This window comes from Notothenia rossii (assembly GCF_949606895.1).
Source record: "Notothenia rossii genome assembly, chromosome: 6".
NCBI lineage: Eukaryota > Metazoa > Chordata > Actinopteri > Perciformes > Nototheniidae > Notothenia > Notothenia rossii.
This window is the reverse complement of record NC_136909.1, coordinates 79,980,947-79,997,787: the sequence shown is the minus strand read 5'-3', so window position 1 is coordinate 79,997,787 and position 16,841 is coordinate 79,980,947. Positions and strand designations below refer to the sequence as shown.

General features: G+C 40.6%; 2 protein-coding genes across 2 annotated transcripts in view; one reads left to right on the top strand and one right to left on the bottom strand.

Annotated features, from left to right (window-relative positions):
- The first annotated feature begins 296 nt into the window (after nucleotides 1-296).
- Nucleotides 297-11,346, top strand: abcg8 (ATP-binding cassette, sub-family G (WHITE), member 8). Its single transcript, XM_079687989.1, has 13 exons — nucleotides 297-437; nucleotides 1,545-1,646; nucleotides 1,879-2,026; nucleotides 2,439-2,677; nucleotides 3,216-3,348; nucleotides 3,770-4,039; nucleotides 4,667-4,826; nucleotides 5,441-5,542; nucleotides 6,103-6,302; nucleotides 7,570-7,646; nucleotides 9,051-9,318; nucleotides 9,824-9,951; nucleotides 10,388-11,346. The coding sequence occupies exons 1-13, from the start codon at nucleotides 393-395 to the stop codon at nucleotides 10,523-10,525; spliced, it is 2,010 nt and encodes a 669-aa protein (XP_079544115.1). The 5' UTR covers nucleotides 297-392; the 3' UTR covers nucleotides 10,526-11,346.
- Nucleotides 11,347-12,444: 1,098 nt separating this feature from the next.
- Nucleotides 12,445-16,841, bottom strand: part of lrpprc (leucine-rich pentatricopeptide repeat containing) — a 64,414-nt gene continuing 60,017 nt past the window's right edge. The window contains exons 36-38 of the mRNA XM_079686979.1: nucleotides 16,547-16,631; nucleotides 15,185-15,327; nucleotides 12,445-12,726 (exon numbers count right to left, since the gene is read on the bottom strand). Of these exons, the coding sequence (XP_079543105.1) occupies nucleotides 12,655-12,726; nucleotides 15,185-15,327; nucleotides 16,547-16,631 (300 nt within the window). The 3' untranslated portion in view covers nucleotides 12,445-12,654. The remainder of the gene's footprint in view (nucleotides 12,727-15,184; nucleotides 15,328-16,546; nucleotides 16,632-16,841) is intronic.

Sequence of the window (16,841 nt, the reverse complement as noted above, 5' to 3'; positions counted from 1 at the left end):
ATCAGCAGTGCGAGTCTCTGCGGGACCATAAACACACAGCCTTATCTCTGAGAACTTTGATCTGGAGTTGTATAAAGCAGACCAAAAAAAACACATGCCGAGTGGACTGGCTGGCTCAATTTGTCACTGTGACCAGAATAGCTATGTGACGGGACAGAGCAGAGGAACAACTCTGTGACATGAGCTTGGACCTTTTTTTTAGGAAAGGGCCTGTGAGCTGAGACCAGAGGAGGTCTTCAGCTGGACTGGAGTCGAATCGTCTGACAGAGAGGAGAAGAAGAACGGAGGAGAAACAAACGAAGAAACCCAAAGAGAGGAAAAGAGACAAATTGAACTGAAGAAGTAATAGGGGGGTGTTGACCCCTCCACCCTACAAGTCAACTTGCATCATCATGGACGCAGACATCGGCCCAAATCATGCAAACAGCTCCTCGCAGGTCAGTCATCGTAACAACGTATTGATTTTACGTCCGTCTGATTAAATACTTTGGTTACTTCAAGTCATATCTAAACCTTCTTTCCACTATCACAAAACACAGCTACTGTCTTTGCTGCATAGCCGCTGATTTTATTAATCAAACCTAAAGTGGCTGAAGCCGTTTTCAATGTGGGTTCAACAGTCCAGATTTATTTATAATCCCCTCAACAAATTACTCCAATTTGGAAAAATGTTAAGTGGTCATTTAGTTGATATGGACCTACTCATATTTCTGGTTAAAAGTTGGACACCAAAGTAATTAATATTCTGTCTATGAATTACACAATATTTTAATATATGTCAATGTACCTCTGTCCATACTGTAAATATATATATTAATGTTTTTACAAATTGAATGTGCAGCTTTACATATTTCGATTCTAGTTTTTCCCACAGTGCAATGCGGCAAAAGTGTTGCTAACAGCTAACCTGTGTGTTTATCAGCTATTTGTCTAAACAATAAGTGGCTGCCTTGTGTAAAACCATTCTGTATTAGACCAGGACAGCACAGCACAAAACATCACTCAGTCTCTTTTATTAATGATGTCTGAATTACATTAAAACAAATCTGTAGTTTAATGTTCTAATTGAAGAGGTCGGACAACTTAGTGTGGGCATTTCTTTTATTGGGGACATTTAAAGGTTACATTTGGCAGGTTTTCCAAAGGACTCTGTACCAACAAAGGTCACACAAACACACACACACACACACACACACACACACACACACACACACACACACACACACACACACACACACACACACACACACACACACACACACACACACACACACGCACGCACACTTGCTCATGCAAATCGTTGATAAAGTGACATTTAAGATGTGCAGTCCATGTTCTGAGTTGTGTAATTGTAAGCATGTAAGGAAGAAACTTTCATTAATAAGTATTCAATCATTTGGCAAAGACTTGTATGGCTTTAATGATCTTCATTTCCATGATATTGCAGTTTGTCCTTCTGCACTGATATGGATACACGTTTAAAATGTGAATTGAGTCATTGCGTCCATGAAACTTTATGAGCTGCTTATTTATTTTTTCCACAGCATCAAGACAAAGAGTTATTCTCGTCTGATGAGGACAGCAGCCTCTACTTCACCTACAGCGGGGGGTGCAATGAGCTGGAGGTCAACAACCTGCACTATGAGGTAACCGAGGGCAACCGCTCTGCTCTCACACACAACTTTCTTTAGCTTTTAGCTGGTGCATGTCTGTGCTGTATATGTGCCTGTTGTATGTGCTCACAGGTGCATTTGTGTGTGTGTGTGTGTGTGTGTGTGTGTGTGTGTGTGTGTGTGTGTGTGTGTGTGTGTGTGTGTGTGTGTGTGTGTGTGTGTGTGTGTGTGTGTGTGTGTGTGTGTGTGTGTGTGTGTGTGGCAGGTGGACACGGCAGCTCAGATTCCCTGGTACGAGAGGTTATCAGAGTTCAAGTTGCCGTGGGAGATGAAAGGAGACAAGCAGACAGCCATAAACAAGCTGAGCCTGAGGGTCCGCAGCGGGCAGATGTTAGCCATCATTGGCAGCTCAGGTGACAAACATACACACTCACACACACACACACACACACACACACACACACACACACACACACACACACACACACACACACACACACACACACACACACACACACACACACACACGCACACACACACACACACACACACACACACACACACACACACACGCACAGAGTTGGCTTTTAAGTACTTAAGATGCAATGGCCTTCTTGGATAACGATCATTGATCTGCAGTGGACTACAGGAAACAACAAATACTCTCTACATTCTTTTAGACTCTAGATGCATGAAGTATAAAGAAATAAAGAAAAAGCTCAGCTACGTCTACAGACTCATAAATACATCTAAAAATAATGTATACTTTTTTCACAATTTGACTTGTTTTTGCCTCATTTGAGATTTGTACTGTTCTTCTCCCAGGTTGTGGTAAAACCTCCCTGCTGGACATCATAACGTGTCGTGATGAGGGCGGGAAAATGACGTCCGGTCAGGTTCTGATTAACGGGAAGCCCAACACTCCCCAGCTGGTGAAGAAGAGCATCGCTCACGTTCGGCAGGATGACCGCCTTCTTCCTCACCTCACCGTCCGCGAAACTCTCGCCTTCGTTGCCAAACTGAGGCTCCCCACCCACTTCAGCCAGGCTCAGAGGGACCAGAGGGTGAGGTTTAACCAGATACACACATATACACAAGTTAGCTTAGCACTTGTCAGCACCTCAAAGTCACCAGAGAAATTCACTATAAGGTTGAGAACATTTGGAGTAACCTACCACACTAAAATAAGGATTAAGAAAAAGTATTAAACTTAAAAACAAGGACACACTTCACTGTGCGCTGTTCTCAATGTCAACAAAGCTCAATGCAAACCAATGGGTAAGAATTATAATAAAAACTGACCTAAAAGTGTAAAGTGAAATCATAACAATTCCATTCCAGTAAGGCTTCAGTCGATGTACATAGTAAGAGGATAATAATAATTACATTTGTGAATGAATGTGACTCTTTTGCCCCCACTTACTTATTCTCCCCATTTTGCACAATTTGGAGTCTTAAGTACTGATTTCTTATTTTCTTTTAAAAGGTCATAACCAACCATGAGGAAAGATAATGATACAGATGTTTGGAATAGCTGCCAATCATTTTTTCTTCAAAAACTATTTTTGCTGTAATACTAAACCATACATTACACTGACTCAGGTGGATGATGTCATCGCAGAGCTGCGGCTGCGACAGTGCGCTCACACCAGGGTGGGAAACGACTATGTGAGGGGGGTCTCTGGAGGGGAGAGGAGGAGAGTCAGTATAGCTGTTCAACTTCTCTGGAACCCCGGTGAGAGAACAAACAGAAAAACTCTTCATTTCTTTAACTTTTGCAATGAACTATTTTCTGTATGTTATTATGATTTTGCTTGTAATGTATTTGTTATTGTAAGCAATAAATCTTGGTCCTTATGTCGGCTCAATCGTATACACCTCAACCTGGTTCTCCTTTAGGAAAGACAATTATATTTTATTATTTACTATTTTATTTCTATTTCTGAAATATATTGGACTGTTTATTTCTGTGTCTTAGTTTCTCTTATGTACATTGCCTTGTGTTTTGTATGCTGCTGCAACGCAAACATTCAATAAAATTACCTATCTATCTATCTATCTATCTATTAATAATATCTCTTCAAATAAACGACACCAATTGTTGACAAAGATGTATGCCATTTGATGGATTATTGAACTAGTGTTTTTATACGTAGGTATTCTGATCCTGGACGAGCCCACCTCAGGTCTGGACAGCTTCACGGCCCACAACCTGGTGCTCACCCTGTCCCGCCTGGCCCGGGGGAACCGCCTGGTGCTGCTGTCCGTCCACCAGCCGCGCTCCGACATCTTCCAGCTGTTCGACCTGGTGGTGCTGCTGTCGTCGGGATCAGCTGTTTACTGTGGCGCTGCCCGGGACATGGTGCCGTACTTCACTGCCCTGGGATACCCCTGCCCACGATACTGCAACCCCTCTGACTTCTATGGTAAGTGTGTGTGTGTGGAGGAAGCTATTAATACAGCATAATGCTTCTTTAGATCGCCAAACTATCTCTTAAAGGTCACCTATTATGCAGAATCCACTTGTTCACGTCTGTTATACATAACCATGTGTCCCCTCTGTGTAAAGAGATTTCTCAAAGTGTCAGGAAAAAAGATTTGCTCACTTTTTGTCCTGATCCATTTATATAAAAACCTGATTTTGGCCACTTTATGATGTCATAACGATTTCCCCCCCACCTTATCACCTGAATCTCCTCCTAGAGCACCATTGTATTCTTTTTAACCAAATCTCTCTAGAGGGGCGTGAGGAGGGGCTCCTTATTTTCATCTAAAGTAACAGACAGAGAATCAGCACTTCTGAAACAGGGCTGAAACAGAGGGGATTATGGGATGCTGCAATGATCTGTTTGGTGTTTCAGCCAATCAGAGACAGGCTCTGGATATATCTGAGACCTGTAATATGTTGATGAAAAACAGTATGATAAGGGACCTTTAAGTTTGGCCCACACTCAGTGCCAGCTTAGAAAACTTTTGCTCAAACACATGAAACACTGATGCACGAAACCATGTTCTTTTTACAAGCCTAATGTTGTTGTGCTCGTTATGTCCAGTTGATCTGATCAGTATTGACCGGCGCAGCCCCGAGCGAGAGGCCGAGGGTTTGGAGCGCTCCACGGTTCTGGCCGAGCGTTTCATGGATAAGGTCCGAGACACCGAGGATCACATGTGGAAATCAGAGGGCGCCAACACAACACCCACACAAACTAAAAGGTTTATTTACGTTTGCCATCTTTCTTTTAAACTTTTTTTTAATCATACTTTCACGTATAGGGGAGAAGGGGGTAAGTTAAGCCAGTGGGTAAATTGAACCAGGCAACGCCTTATAGTTGTAAACACGTGACCAGAAATTATGCAAGCTCCACCCATTTCTCATTGCCTGGGAAAGAGAGATACTCATTGTGGTACATTTTCTAGATGTCAGCAATATCGGCTGTCATGTAAAAAAATAATTATCCAGGTTTAAACACATCTATTGTATATGTTGATGTGTTGGCAGCGTATTAAACTAAATGTGAATCATTAAGCTAAAGATGGCTGAATTTTCATCATAGACTGTATATATTGACACACTGGGGCAAGTTGAGCCACAAGACCACTTTTTTTTCGAAGTAATATTTTCACTTCCCTTGATCAAATATGAATTCTTATCATTGCCATTGATAGGAGACATCCTGCATTATAGGTGTGTGTTTTCATTTTTACTATGTGTCATTTCTCCTTGCTTAGAGGACAGCATAACAAAAATATGGCTCAACTTACCCCACTCTCCCCTATTCCCCATCCTTTCTCTTGTTTCCACTGAATGTATCTTGTCCTGTCTGCAGCCCTCAGCAGCTGAGCAAAGAAAACGGAGAGGAAGTTATCACCATCGCTAAACAAAAGAAAAGACTGCCTGGCCGGCTTCACCAATTTACCATCCTCATCAGGTCAGACCAACTCTCACAGATGTGTTAGTCTGTCTTACCTCCACAATCCTGACACCCCCTGACATGTTGCAAGTGTGTTCATTTGTACAGATTTTAAAGGAATACTCTTCAGACAAACTGAACTTGTTTGTATCGATTACTCATCAAGTCTTAACTTGACATTTTTAAGGTTTCTTGCTTTCCTCCGCAGTGAACAGAGATGAATTAAAGTGAATGGGGGCAGCTTTAAACAAATAAAAAGTATATCAAAACATCTGTCTCTCTCACACATCTCCTACATCATAACCACTTCGACATAAACGCTTGCACAGTGTTTTGAAAAGTAATGTTTTAGCATAAGACGTGTGTTTGGGGAGCAGTGGTTATACAATTGGAAGACTTGGATTATATTTTATACTGCAATGAGTTGTGTGATATTTAAAGAAATCTTCTCTGACTCAGCAGGTGAACTGTGGACTCAGCTGTTTATTGCACTAATATATATTCCAAAGATGTCCCTCACAACACAATCTAATCAATGTTTTGTGTTCACTGCCCTCCTCTCGTGTCTCCCCCCTCAGGCGTCACATGTACAATGACTACAGAGACCTGGTCACCGTATTGGTCCACGGCTTCGAGGCGCTGCTCATGTCCCTGCTGGTCGGGTGTCTGTACTACGGGGCGGGAGAGGAGCGTCTCTCCATCCAGGACACGGTGGCCCTGCTCTACATGATCGGAGCGCTCACCCCATTCGCTGTGGTGCTGGACGTCATCGCCAAATGTGAGTATTTAAAAAATCAGTCTGCAAATTAGTCAGGTTTTTAAGAATAGGTGAAACAAACATCAAAACAGTGTTTGAATAGCAAATGTCATATATTTTAATGTCTACAAACAAACAAATAGCACACAAAACAAAAATAAATGTTTCCATATTAAGTTAAGTGTTGGGTTGTGATCGCTGCATCTGCATTCTTGGAACATAATTGAACAAAGTACTTCAAGTCAACGGAGGAACTGGAACTGTAAAAGAAACACCGTCCAGAGTTTCAAGTTTCAAGGTGAGGCATTGAAGATAAGTTGGCAGAGGAATACAAGTTTTCAAGATTTGTTGAAGATAGAAAAAATATGGTGTATGTTTGACACATCAGATTGACACCGTGTTCCTCAGTTATATTATGATTAATCACAACGGCTACAGAGCCAACAGCCAATCAAAAATGAGTTCAAGTTAGGTCAAGGTTGTCAAGTGACATCGAAAGCTATAAATAGTGTTATACTGCCCACTTATCATACAGAGACCTAATAAATATAGAAAACCTTTTAACCCACACTATATCCTAATACAAATATGAAATTCATGTAGCTGGAGAACCTCTCTAACTCTAAAGCAAGTCTATTAGAAAACGTCTTTTATATGAAGGGTCAGTAAGAGGTTGGGGCCAGACGGCTGTATGTTGATCAAATTCAAGATTCAAGATATTTATTTTCATATGAACAGTAAACAGACAGTTACACCGTACAATGAACATCTTACTTTGCTAGTCCACCCTACGCAAGTAAAATACAGGAATACAGAATTTAAAAATAAATAAATACTTAGAAAAAAACAAATAAGTTTGGCACACAGCAACAGCAGCATAAAAGGGCACATAAGTAGCAGCAGTTTAAAAGATATTTAAATAGCTAGATATAAAAGTGCACTATGCATTGTTAAAGTAGGTAGTGCAAATGGTGTGTCTGTGTAGCTTAAGTCAATGTAAGAATCTATAATACATTTAACGGGTAGCCATTGGGGAGAAGCTAGGATCGGGATGAGAAGCAGAAAATGGGCTAGCTGCTGCTTTGTGAACTATTGAAGGTGGGGGAGAGACTTTTGGTTGATGCTATTAGGAAGTGGAGTTAGGAGAGTCAAGTCTAGAGAAAAGAAGTACTTGAATAGCTTGTTCCAGGTCAGGGTGTGAGAGCATTGTTTTGTACTGTCTCTAAGGAAGCCTTCAGCCAGAGGTCATAACGTGCTCCTCCTCAGACTCACTTCCTGTTCCCTGCAGGTCACTCAGAGAGGGCCATGCTGTATCACGAGCTGGAGGACGGCATGTACTCCGTCACCTCCTACTTCTTTGCCAAGGTAAACCAGGGGGGTAACTGAGTAGATGTACTCCAGTACTTTACTGAAGAACACATTCAAGGGACTAGTATATCATCATTACTTGAGTATTTATCTGTATTGCTACTGTGTACTTCTACCCCATTACAAATCAGAGTTAAATGGTGTATTGTTACTCCACAAAATGTATTTAATACCTTTAGTTACTTTGCACATTTGGATTAATGATATGAAATATAATCACCACTTAAATCAGACTTTAGTTCCACCTGGAGTGAATTCAAAGTCATTCAAACTAGCTGCACCTTTAGCAGCTCTGATACACTTTAATGATCAATAATGATATATATTATTCTGAAATGGACCGATCTGCAGAATGAGTACTTTTACTTATGGTACTTTAAGTATATTTTGATGCTAATTATTTTGATTGTATGACTTTTACTTTACTACCTACACTCTGGTACTTGTACTTATACTTAAGTACAAGATCTGAGTACTCTCCGCCCTCAGATGTCCAGCAGGGGTCAGTCTCGCTCTACACAAGAGCCTCATGTAGCCTCATGTGGTGTAAAGTCCAGTACTGTAATGTGGAGTAGAAAGCATGCAAACACACCAGTTGTTTCCTTTAGATATTTCATTTTTCTTTTTAGTGTACAGTTTTACTATTATGCTGCTGTGTTTATTGTATTTATCTAACTCTGGCACAACGATTTCCTTCGGGATAAATAAAGTCTTATCTTGTCTTGTCATGAACAATGTAATAGATTAATAACAGATTTATTTTGTAAGCACTCTTACTGGGAAAAAGAACAACAAATAAATATAGTTAAAATCACATTAAAATCAAGCAATACAAAAACAATCACACATTAAAAGCCAGATTGAAGAGGTGAGGCAGGTTTATTTATATAGCACCTTTCAGCACACGGCAATTCAAAGTGCTTTACAAATACAAATAAAAGGCATTTAAGAATAAATACAGCAAAACATATTATACAATGGCATTTCAAAACAGGCATTAAAATGCAAAGATAATCAAATAAACACAACAGGTATAGAATAAATGAATAAAAGCCAGACTGCAGAGTGGATGTAAACAGCTCACTGAAATGCAGCGACACAGAGATACGTTTTTAGTCTGGATTTAAAAGTATTAAGAGTTGGTGAGTTTTTGTGAGTTTTTTGAAGGTGGTGCGGTCGGTGCAGTCTCTGGTGGGTTGTGGGAGTGAGTTCCTGAGGGAGGGGGCACTGGGCTCTGTCCCCCCAGGTTCGGTGCTTGACAATGAGTGTGTTTTGATGTCTTAACTGTATATCTGAACATGTGTGTGTATGTGTGTGTGTGTGTGTGTGTGTGTGTGTGTGTGTGTGTGTGTGTGTGTGTGTGTGTGTGTGTGTGTGTGTGTGTGTGTGTGTGTCTCTCAGGTGCTGGGGGAGCTGCCGGAGCACTGTGTGTTCACGCTGGTGTACGGCCTGCCCATCTATTGGCTGGCCGGGCTGAACACAGAGCCGGAGCGCTTCCTGCTCAACTTCCTGTTGGTGTGGCTGATGGTGTACTGCAGCCGCGCCATGGCTCTGTTCGTGGCCGCCGCGCTGCCCACCCTGCAGACCTCCTCCTTCGCGGGGAACTCCTTCTTCACCATCTTCTACCTGACGGGAGGCTTCGTCATCAGCATGGAGAACATGTGGCGGGGTGAGGAGATGGAGTCACTGTCACTTAGTTTTTGTTACATTTTTAAACTTCATTTCCAGGTCATAAGCAGCTCAGTTTATTAGTTTTATTACCCATTTCCAGACATGTAAATGGACACAGATAACATAGATGTACAAAGATGAATGCCTCTTTATATGCAGTAATAGAGAGATAGTGTAAATTAAATATACATAATATTAAGTAAAAAACGTATATTATATTTTTAATATATTATATATTTTATATAAGATATGTAATATTATTATTATTATTATTATGAATTAAGAGAATACAAATAAAAGGTAATATATATTAGTAATATTAAAAAAAAAAGTACAATGAATATTAGAAAGAAGTTGAAATGTTAAATATATATATATGATATATAAATACAGTAGATAATGAAATGAAAGATTAGTATTCCTAGTTTGAAATGTGTGAGTATAAAGAGCTGCTTTGAAAACAGAAATGATGAAATAAATACCTCCCCCCCCCCCCCCCCCAGTGGCCTCGTGGGTCTCCCACACCTCCTTCATGCGTTGGGGGTTCGACGGGCTGCTGCAGGTTCAGTTCAGAGGCAACATGTACCCCGTCTCCATCAGGAACTTCACCTTCAATGTGGACGGAATACACGTGAGTCAGAAACGCACACGCACACGCACACGCACACGCACGCGCACGCACACACACACACACACACACTAAATATGTCATAACAATGTCATAATAATATCAATAGTTTTTAAAGTCATAAAAAGGTCAAAGTATGTTCTAGAATAGTATGCAATTACACACTAATAGTACAAAAAAGTCAGAGAAGTATTGTGTATAAAAGAAATTGTAATAGCATTGTATGTAAATATAAAATATCAGTGTTTTATGAAAAGTATGCCATAAATAAGGTCATAGAAATGTCAATGTAAGGCATAACAAGTCAAAAGAAAATTGTGTTTTATCTGTCGTTATAAATATATGTATTAGGCAATAACTGTACATGTGTAATGAACACAGCTATAAAACCAAAGCACTGCACATGGACAGTCTTCTCATCTGTGTGTCTGTGTGCCAGGTGGTGGAGGCCATGCACATGAACCAGTACCCTCTGTACGCCTGCTACCTGGTGCTGCTGGCCGTCTGCCTGGTCTTCATGGCGCTCTACTACGTGTCCCTGAAGTTCATCAAACAGAAGTCCAGTCAGGACTGGTGAACACATCAGGACCAGATGCTGTTTCAAATCAAATGTGACTTTAGGAAGTGTTTTGTTCTGCAGGAGTGCAGGGAAGTCATTTAGGTTCTTGTTCGACTGGTTCGACATTTTATCAGACATTAGTTTAATTTAAGGGTAAATATATGAGTATGTTTTGAATTTGAATTCCCCTTTTCACAATAATCTCAACATCAGAAACTCCTGCACTTGTTTTAATATCAAAAACACATGAAATGACTTCCCTGACACCTCAGTAATCCTTAAAGTCACCCTTCTTAGTGTATACAAAAATCCTAAAAGTGAAGCTATTTCTCAAATGTGTGACTAGTCAAAACAATTAACACATTTTCAAAGTTTAAGTATGGGAATGATCGGTTGTGCTAGATTTCTTCTCGCTGCAGTACTGCTGTCTGCTGCTGGGTGGCAGTAGAGCATTGCACTAACAGTTTAAAAGATGAAGTGATTTTCTTTCCCTCCCTCTCTTCTCCATCGTGGCCGATGATTAGAGCGCCACTTTGGCAGATATCCATCTGCAGCTTTTGCTTGTTCCATTTTCAATCTTCTTCTTTCCTACAGCTTTATCTTTTTTTGTATATGTAAGGTTATTAAGCTTAACAATGTGTGTGCCAGTATAGGGCGCATAGAAAAAAAAGCCGTAGAGATTTAGTAAGTCACACTCAGAAATAAAAGAGCTTGTACTTGTGTTCTCAAAGATTGAAGATTATGTAAGCTGTGTTTTTGCACTGGGGCGAAAGTCTGATAAATATGTGACTGACGGGATCCAAGTCCGAATGAGTAAACTATTAAATCAAATGCCTCCAGTCCAGCGTCTTTATTTCTGTCTTCAATCTCTGCCATCCTTTGACCTGGTCACTCAGTTTGCACTCATTTAAAGCGGTGCGGTTTCACAACAATAAATGGTATCAGTGTGATTATGTTCACTATATGGTTATATACAGCAGGGTAGGCTATATGCAGGAATCCTGAAGTCAAATGTAATGTATTTTAAGACCCTTTTTAAGACCCTTTCCATACATTTTAAGACCTCATCGCCACTTTGAGTTTTAACTGGTTACATTGGCGACACACTTTACCTCACATTTACTATATACAGTATTGATTGTCCTTCCTCCTTATCTTCCAACCATTTGGACGCAGACTTGCATTTCCCCATAACTATGTTGTTTAACAACCGGCGTAAACGTACCTTCGCGCGCTATCAAGCAGTGAGCGCGCGATGTCCTGTTCAGATGACGTCAAATCCAACGGGATGCCATAAATAAACTACACAGAATCACACTACACACCTACGCAATGATTACATTTAGGCATACTGTAGAATACAACCTCTTTGGACAATTGATATACTTATTGAAAACAAGCTACAAAATGTAATACCTTGGAAAATGTCGTTTAATACTTTTTAATAGCCTTCATTTTCGCTAAATTGATTTCTCAACTTTTAATACTGTTTAATACCCCGCGGACACCCTGTAGAGACCTATATAGCACCAGAAATGTTGTGTCATGTGAAATATCAAATGCATGCAACACTATAATGAGAAGCTTAGATGTTTCTATTGAAGAAAAAACGTACATCTCAGAAAACATGCAGTTTGATGTATGTGAATTTCTTATATACATTAAAACGGTGATAAACAGTATAAAGATAAAGTATATTGTAGTGTAAGGGATATTTGAGAATGGGACACTGAAATTGTGTCGTTTTAGCAGAAAAGGCCATGGTGTCTTTGATAACCTTCCTGCCTTTTAGTCGAGTTGTTCTGTGTTTCATGTAGAGAGAGTCTTTGGGAAACCTCAATGTAATTTGCTTCACTTGAATATAATAATATATATATATATAATATATAATGAAATATGTCAATCTTCCCGAAAAGAAACGTTCACACCACACAAAGTCTCAGCCTCAGAATGTGACATTTATTATCATAAATACTATCTTTTACATTCTGAACATCATCATCAACAACAGAATCAGTAAATTAGCGTCTAACAGTTTCAACACAATACTCAACATTTCAGCTCGGAAAACTGATATAAAAAAAAAGAGACAAGAAGTGGGAAACGCTTGGATGGAGGAGGAAGAGGAGGACGAGGAAGAGGAGTCTTTATGTCTCTGCTTTCTTCTGGGATGTTGCTCCTCTGTCTCTCAGCTTGTCTGCATAAAACTTAAAGGTCTCCTAGAAAGAGAAAGGGACACAATTTAGCGTAAAACAAATACAAAATGGGGGCGGCCCTGTAGGTAGATCATCTGGGCTTGGTTATTTTAAAAGTAGCTCCCAAGCTGAAAAAGTGTGGGCACCCCTGCTCTAAAGGAAGTCGTGTGTGTGTGTGTGTGTGTGTGTGTGTGTGTGTGTGTGTGTGTGTGTGTGTGTGTGTGTGTGTGTGTGTGTGTGTGTGTGTGTGTGTGTGTGTGTGTGTACCAGATGTAAGCCCTCCTGGGTCTGTCTAAATAGTCTCCACTCTGCAACCAAGTTTCCTTGTTTCATCTTTAAATCCCCGTTAATACACAAATGAGGGATTTGTCTGGCGCTCCCCTAACGCACTCTCCGGCTCCCGGCCTCTGTTCCCCGCTAATTAATCAGGGTTTTGATCCAGACAAAGTGTGTTTTGGAGGGGAGAAGGTGAGAGCTTTCCTGCAGATTACGCCGGCTTCTTACAATGTACGTTTGCTTACTGATGTAGTAATTAATGCTGATAAATGGCTGTGTTCACTGTAGAAGCAAAGAGAGGCAGAGATCCTGCAGGAAGATGAGACGCTTTGGAAAAGGGCCAGTTCACCCAAAGTACAAAAACACATTTTCTCACTAGATTTTATTTTACGTGTTCAGGTTTTGAGATATATATTGAAATATTTTAGTTTGTTTCATTTCTGGTCCTCAGAGCAATAACAAGTGTATGACTTTTAGAAATAGTCTGATACTTTGGATAATCCACACCTTTCCTTTTACACTTCCTAATGAAGAAGTAATCCCGAATAAAAACTGATGATATTGTGTTTTTGGGATTATTGGTAAAATAGAGTCTCATTCATACAAGAACAATTTGATATTTTTATATTGATGACACATTAACGTTTTATACTATGATTTTTTTATGACATTTTACATTTTTGTGGAATACTTTACTCTTCCTTTTGTTATTTTTTTATGGCATGATACACTTTTTGAATAGCATAAAAGTATTACTCTTTAACAGGACACTGCTCTTTTTACATTTTGTAGGCATATTTCTTACTTTTATTAAGATTTTATGGCATATTATATTTTGTTTATGTATGTTTTTTGTTATTCAACATCCCATACTGCGACTTTATTAAATGGTTATTTGTTATATCATGCTATACACCATGGCCATAATTATATAACAACCCATAGTGATGTACAGTGACAATAAATCAACTTTGAACATTGGTTTTATTATTCTTTATCTACATGACTCTTATCAGAGACCTGGATTCCCATCCAAAAAAATGTAATGGCATTTTTTTTTATTTAAAAAAAGCCACCTTAAATAACTGCTCCATGCGCCTCTAGAAATAAATCTAGGTGTGTTTAATCTTAGCACGTTCCTGCTGTTGTCGTCATGGTGCCTTTAGATAGATATAGGTGGCTTTCTACCTGCGATGAGTTCAGGGAAACTTCACCATGACCTCACCTTTCCCTCTGCTTATGAAACGCAGCCATCACTTAAGTATCCTGACATCCTGTGAATAATGCAGCAGCTGCTCTGCCTTCATCCCTCTCTCGTCTATCTTTGCACTGCAGGTGAGTGAAGGGGAGGTAAGAGGTGGGCTTCTGGTGTTCACCTGCCTCCAGGGGACAGCGCATTAAAGTGCTGGGGCTGAGAGGGCTCCGTGTGTGTGTGTGTGTCTGTGTGTTGATACGAGTGTGAGTCCTCTGCCCAAAATAGGGCTACATCAAGTTACAAAATGTCCTGAAATGCTCAAAAACACTCCAGAAAGCCAGAAACAGAGAGTATTGCAGTGACACCATCTCCCTTACACACTATATGTACTCTGACACACACACACAGGACTGCCAGCATCAGTTTAGGAGCTGTACTGTGTGCTTGTATTTGTACACAAAGCTGTTCATAATATATTGTTCATGTCTGCCACACACACACACACACACACACACACACACACACACACACACACACACACACACACACACACACACACACACACACACACACACACACACACACACACACACACACACACACACACACACACACACACACACACACACACACACACACACACACACACACACACACACACACACACACACACACACACACACACACACACACACACACACACTTTACCTTAATCTGCAACAATCTGTTGGTCTACCGTTAAATTGGTGGATACAAAAATTATCTAGCAAGCATTTTTATAATCCATTAATGGTTTAAATTATTTTTAAAGTGAGGATTTGCCGATGTTCTTAATCTTTTGTGATGGATAATTATTTTGTCAGCTCGTCTTGGGAGTCGAGCTGGCAAAAGTCACAGTTTCCTTGTTTGACTTTGAGACAAATAACCTGTTACGTTGTTGAGGTCTGTTTGAGTGTATTAAGTAGAGGACCCAATCACATTTAGTTATATATATGTGTGTGTGAGACTCACCGGGGGCTCTTCGAAGGGCACCACCTCTCCGGACTCTCTGTACATCACGGCCAGCCGTTTGAGTGACAGCTTGTCTATCTTCCCTCCGCTCTTCTGCCACTCTTCATACAGGGCCTTGGCCGACGAAAATTCGTTGTCGTTAGCTGAGGGGGGGGGGGAGTCAACATGTTAAAGTCATCGTTAAAAATGTACATTAAAAGGGGCCCTGCTATGCTCCTTGAGATGTTCCCCTTTCCTGTAGTGTGTTATAGGCGTAGGTTTGTGTGGATGTAAATGGTCTGCAAAGGCAAAAATCTCAAAGCTCCCTCCAGAGCGAGTTTCTCTCCCACATACTCTTCACCCTCCACACCCCCCCACCCCCCCACCCCCCGCCTGAAACGCCTCCATTGGACAGCGTTGTTTACTTCTGGATCACTATGTAACACTTGCGCTTCTATTATATTATATTAGCTCAAACTGATTGTATGTAATAGATATGTCCCAACCCTTAGCCTAAGTTGACCAATCACTGAAAACTAGCATAATAAGTATTTTTGAAGATAAAGCCACGGGGAAAAAACATACTTTGTAAAAACCTTTAACTATCTAAATACTTCAGTATGATTGATCTATGTATGCGATTTCCCTCTATAGGCAGATGTACCCGGAAGTATATTTCCATATGCGAGTATGAAACAGCATGAGTGTGTGCGGTTGTGTATCAAAGAGATACAAATGGAAAGTATGGTCACTACTGTCAAAAACCTAAAAGAGAAGAGCAAGTTTAAAAAAGGAAAAAGAAAAGGAAAAACTTCACAAAGACAAAATGGAAGGAGTCCATGGAGGGGCAGAGACCAGAGGCGAGCAGAGCATCACTAATTGTTTCCCCCATGACTGCCTTGACCGAGCTGCTAGCTGATGCTAATTAAATAGTCATGTCCGCTCAGCTCTGGTACAAGAGAGGGGAGACAGGCGGGTGAGGAGGTGAAGGGGAGGAGGGGGAGGGTGTAGGTAGGGGAGATGACGGGAGGACAAAAAAAGGTGGAGAGGGCAAGAGGCAAAGCAGAGAGGAGGGGAAAATGCGGGAAGAAAAAGTTGAGTGGTGAACTGTGTAGCGATTAGCACGCTAGGCTAGCCAGGACAGCTAACTCATTAGAGGACATGTGTTCCTGTAACCCCTGAATGTCTGCTACCCCCCCCCCCCCCCCCACCCACACACAAAAACACTGCTGGACCTGATGCATTGTTAATGCGTCCGCTAATGTTGACTTACAGCGAGCTGCACAAGACCCATCCAGACCTGTGTGTGTGTGTGTGTGTGTGTGTGTGTGTGTGTGTGTGTGTGTGTGTGTGTGTGTGTGTGTGTGTGTGTGTGTCTCTTACCATGACATTTCATCAGATACGTGTTCACCACATCCTTCTCAGCAAAGTCTGGGATCAGGCTCAGAAGGGTCTTGATCTTGCCCAGCTGTGCACAAAAAAAAAAGAAGTTTACATCAAAAACAAAATGACTTGTGCAATGATTTTATTACAACCAGGAGTCATGAAGAACAGTAAACAAATTATTTTCTCTTAAAGAATTCTGTGCATCCCTTGCGCTGATAAAAATGTCCGCTTTCTAAAACTGTTCATGTTAAAATGATAACTAGATTTAATATACGAATTGAATAAACAACAT

What these genes read in the sequence shown, in the direction of transcription:
- abcg8 (XM_079687989.1), top strand. Translation starts at nt 393, where the DNA reads ATGGACGCAGACATCGGCCCAAATCATGCAAACAGCTCCTCGCAG. An exon ending in ATGCAAACAGCTCCTCGCAG is followed by an intron (nt 438 to 1,544) that starts GTCAGTCATCGT and finishes TTTTTTCCACAG; the next exon opens with CATCAAGACAAAGAGTTATT. An exon ending in AGCCATCATTGGCAGCTCAG is followed by an intron (nt 2,027 to 2,438) that starts GTGACAAACATA and finishes TTCTTCTCCCAG; the next exon opens with GTTGTGGTAAAACCTCCCTG.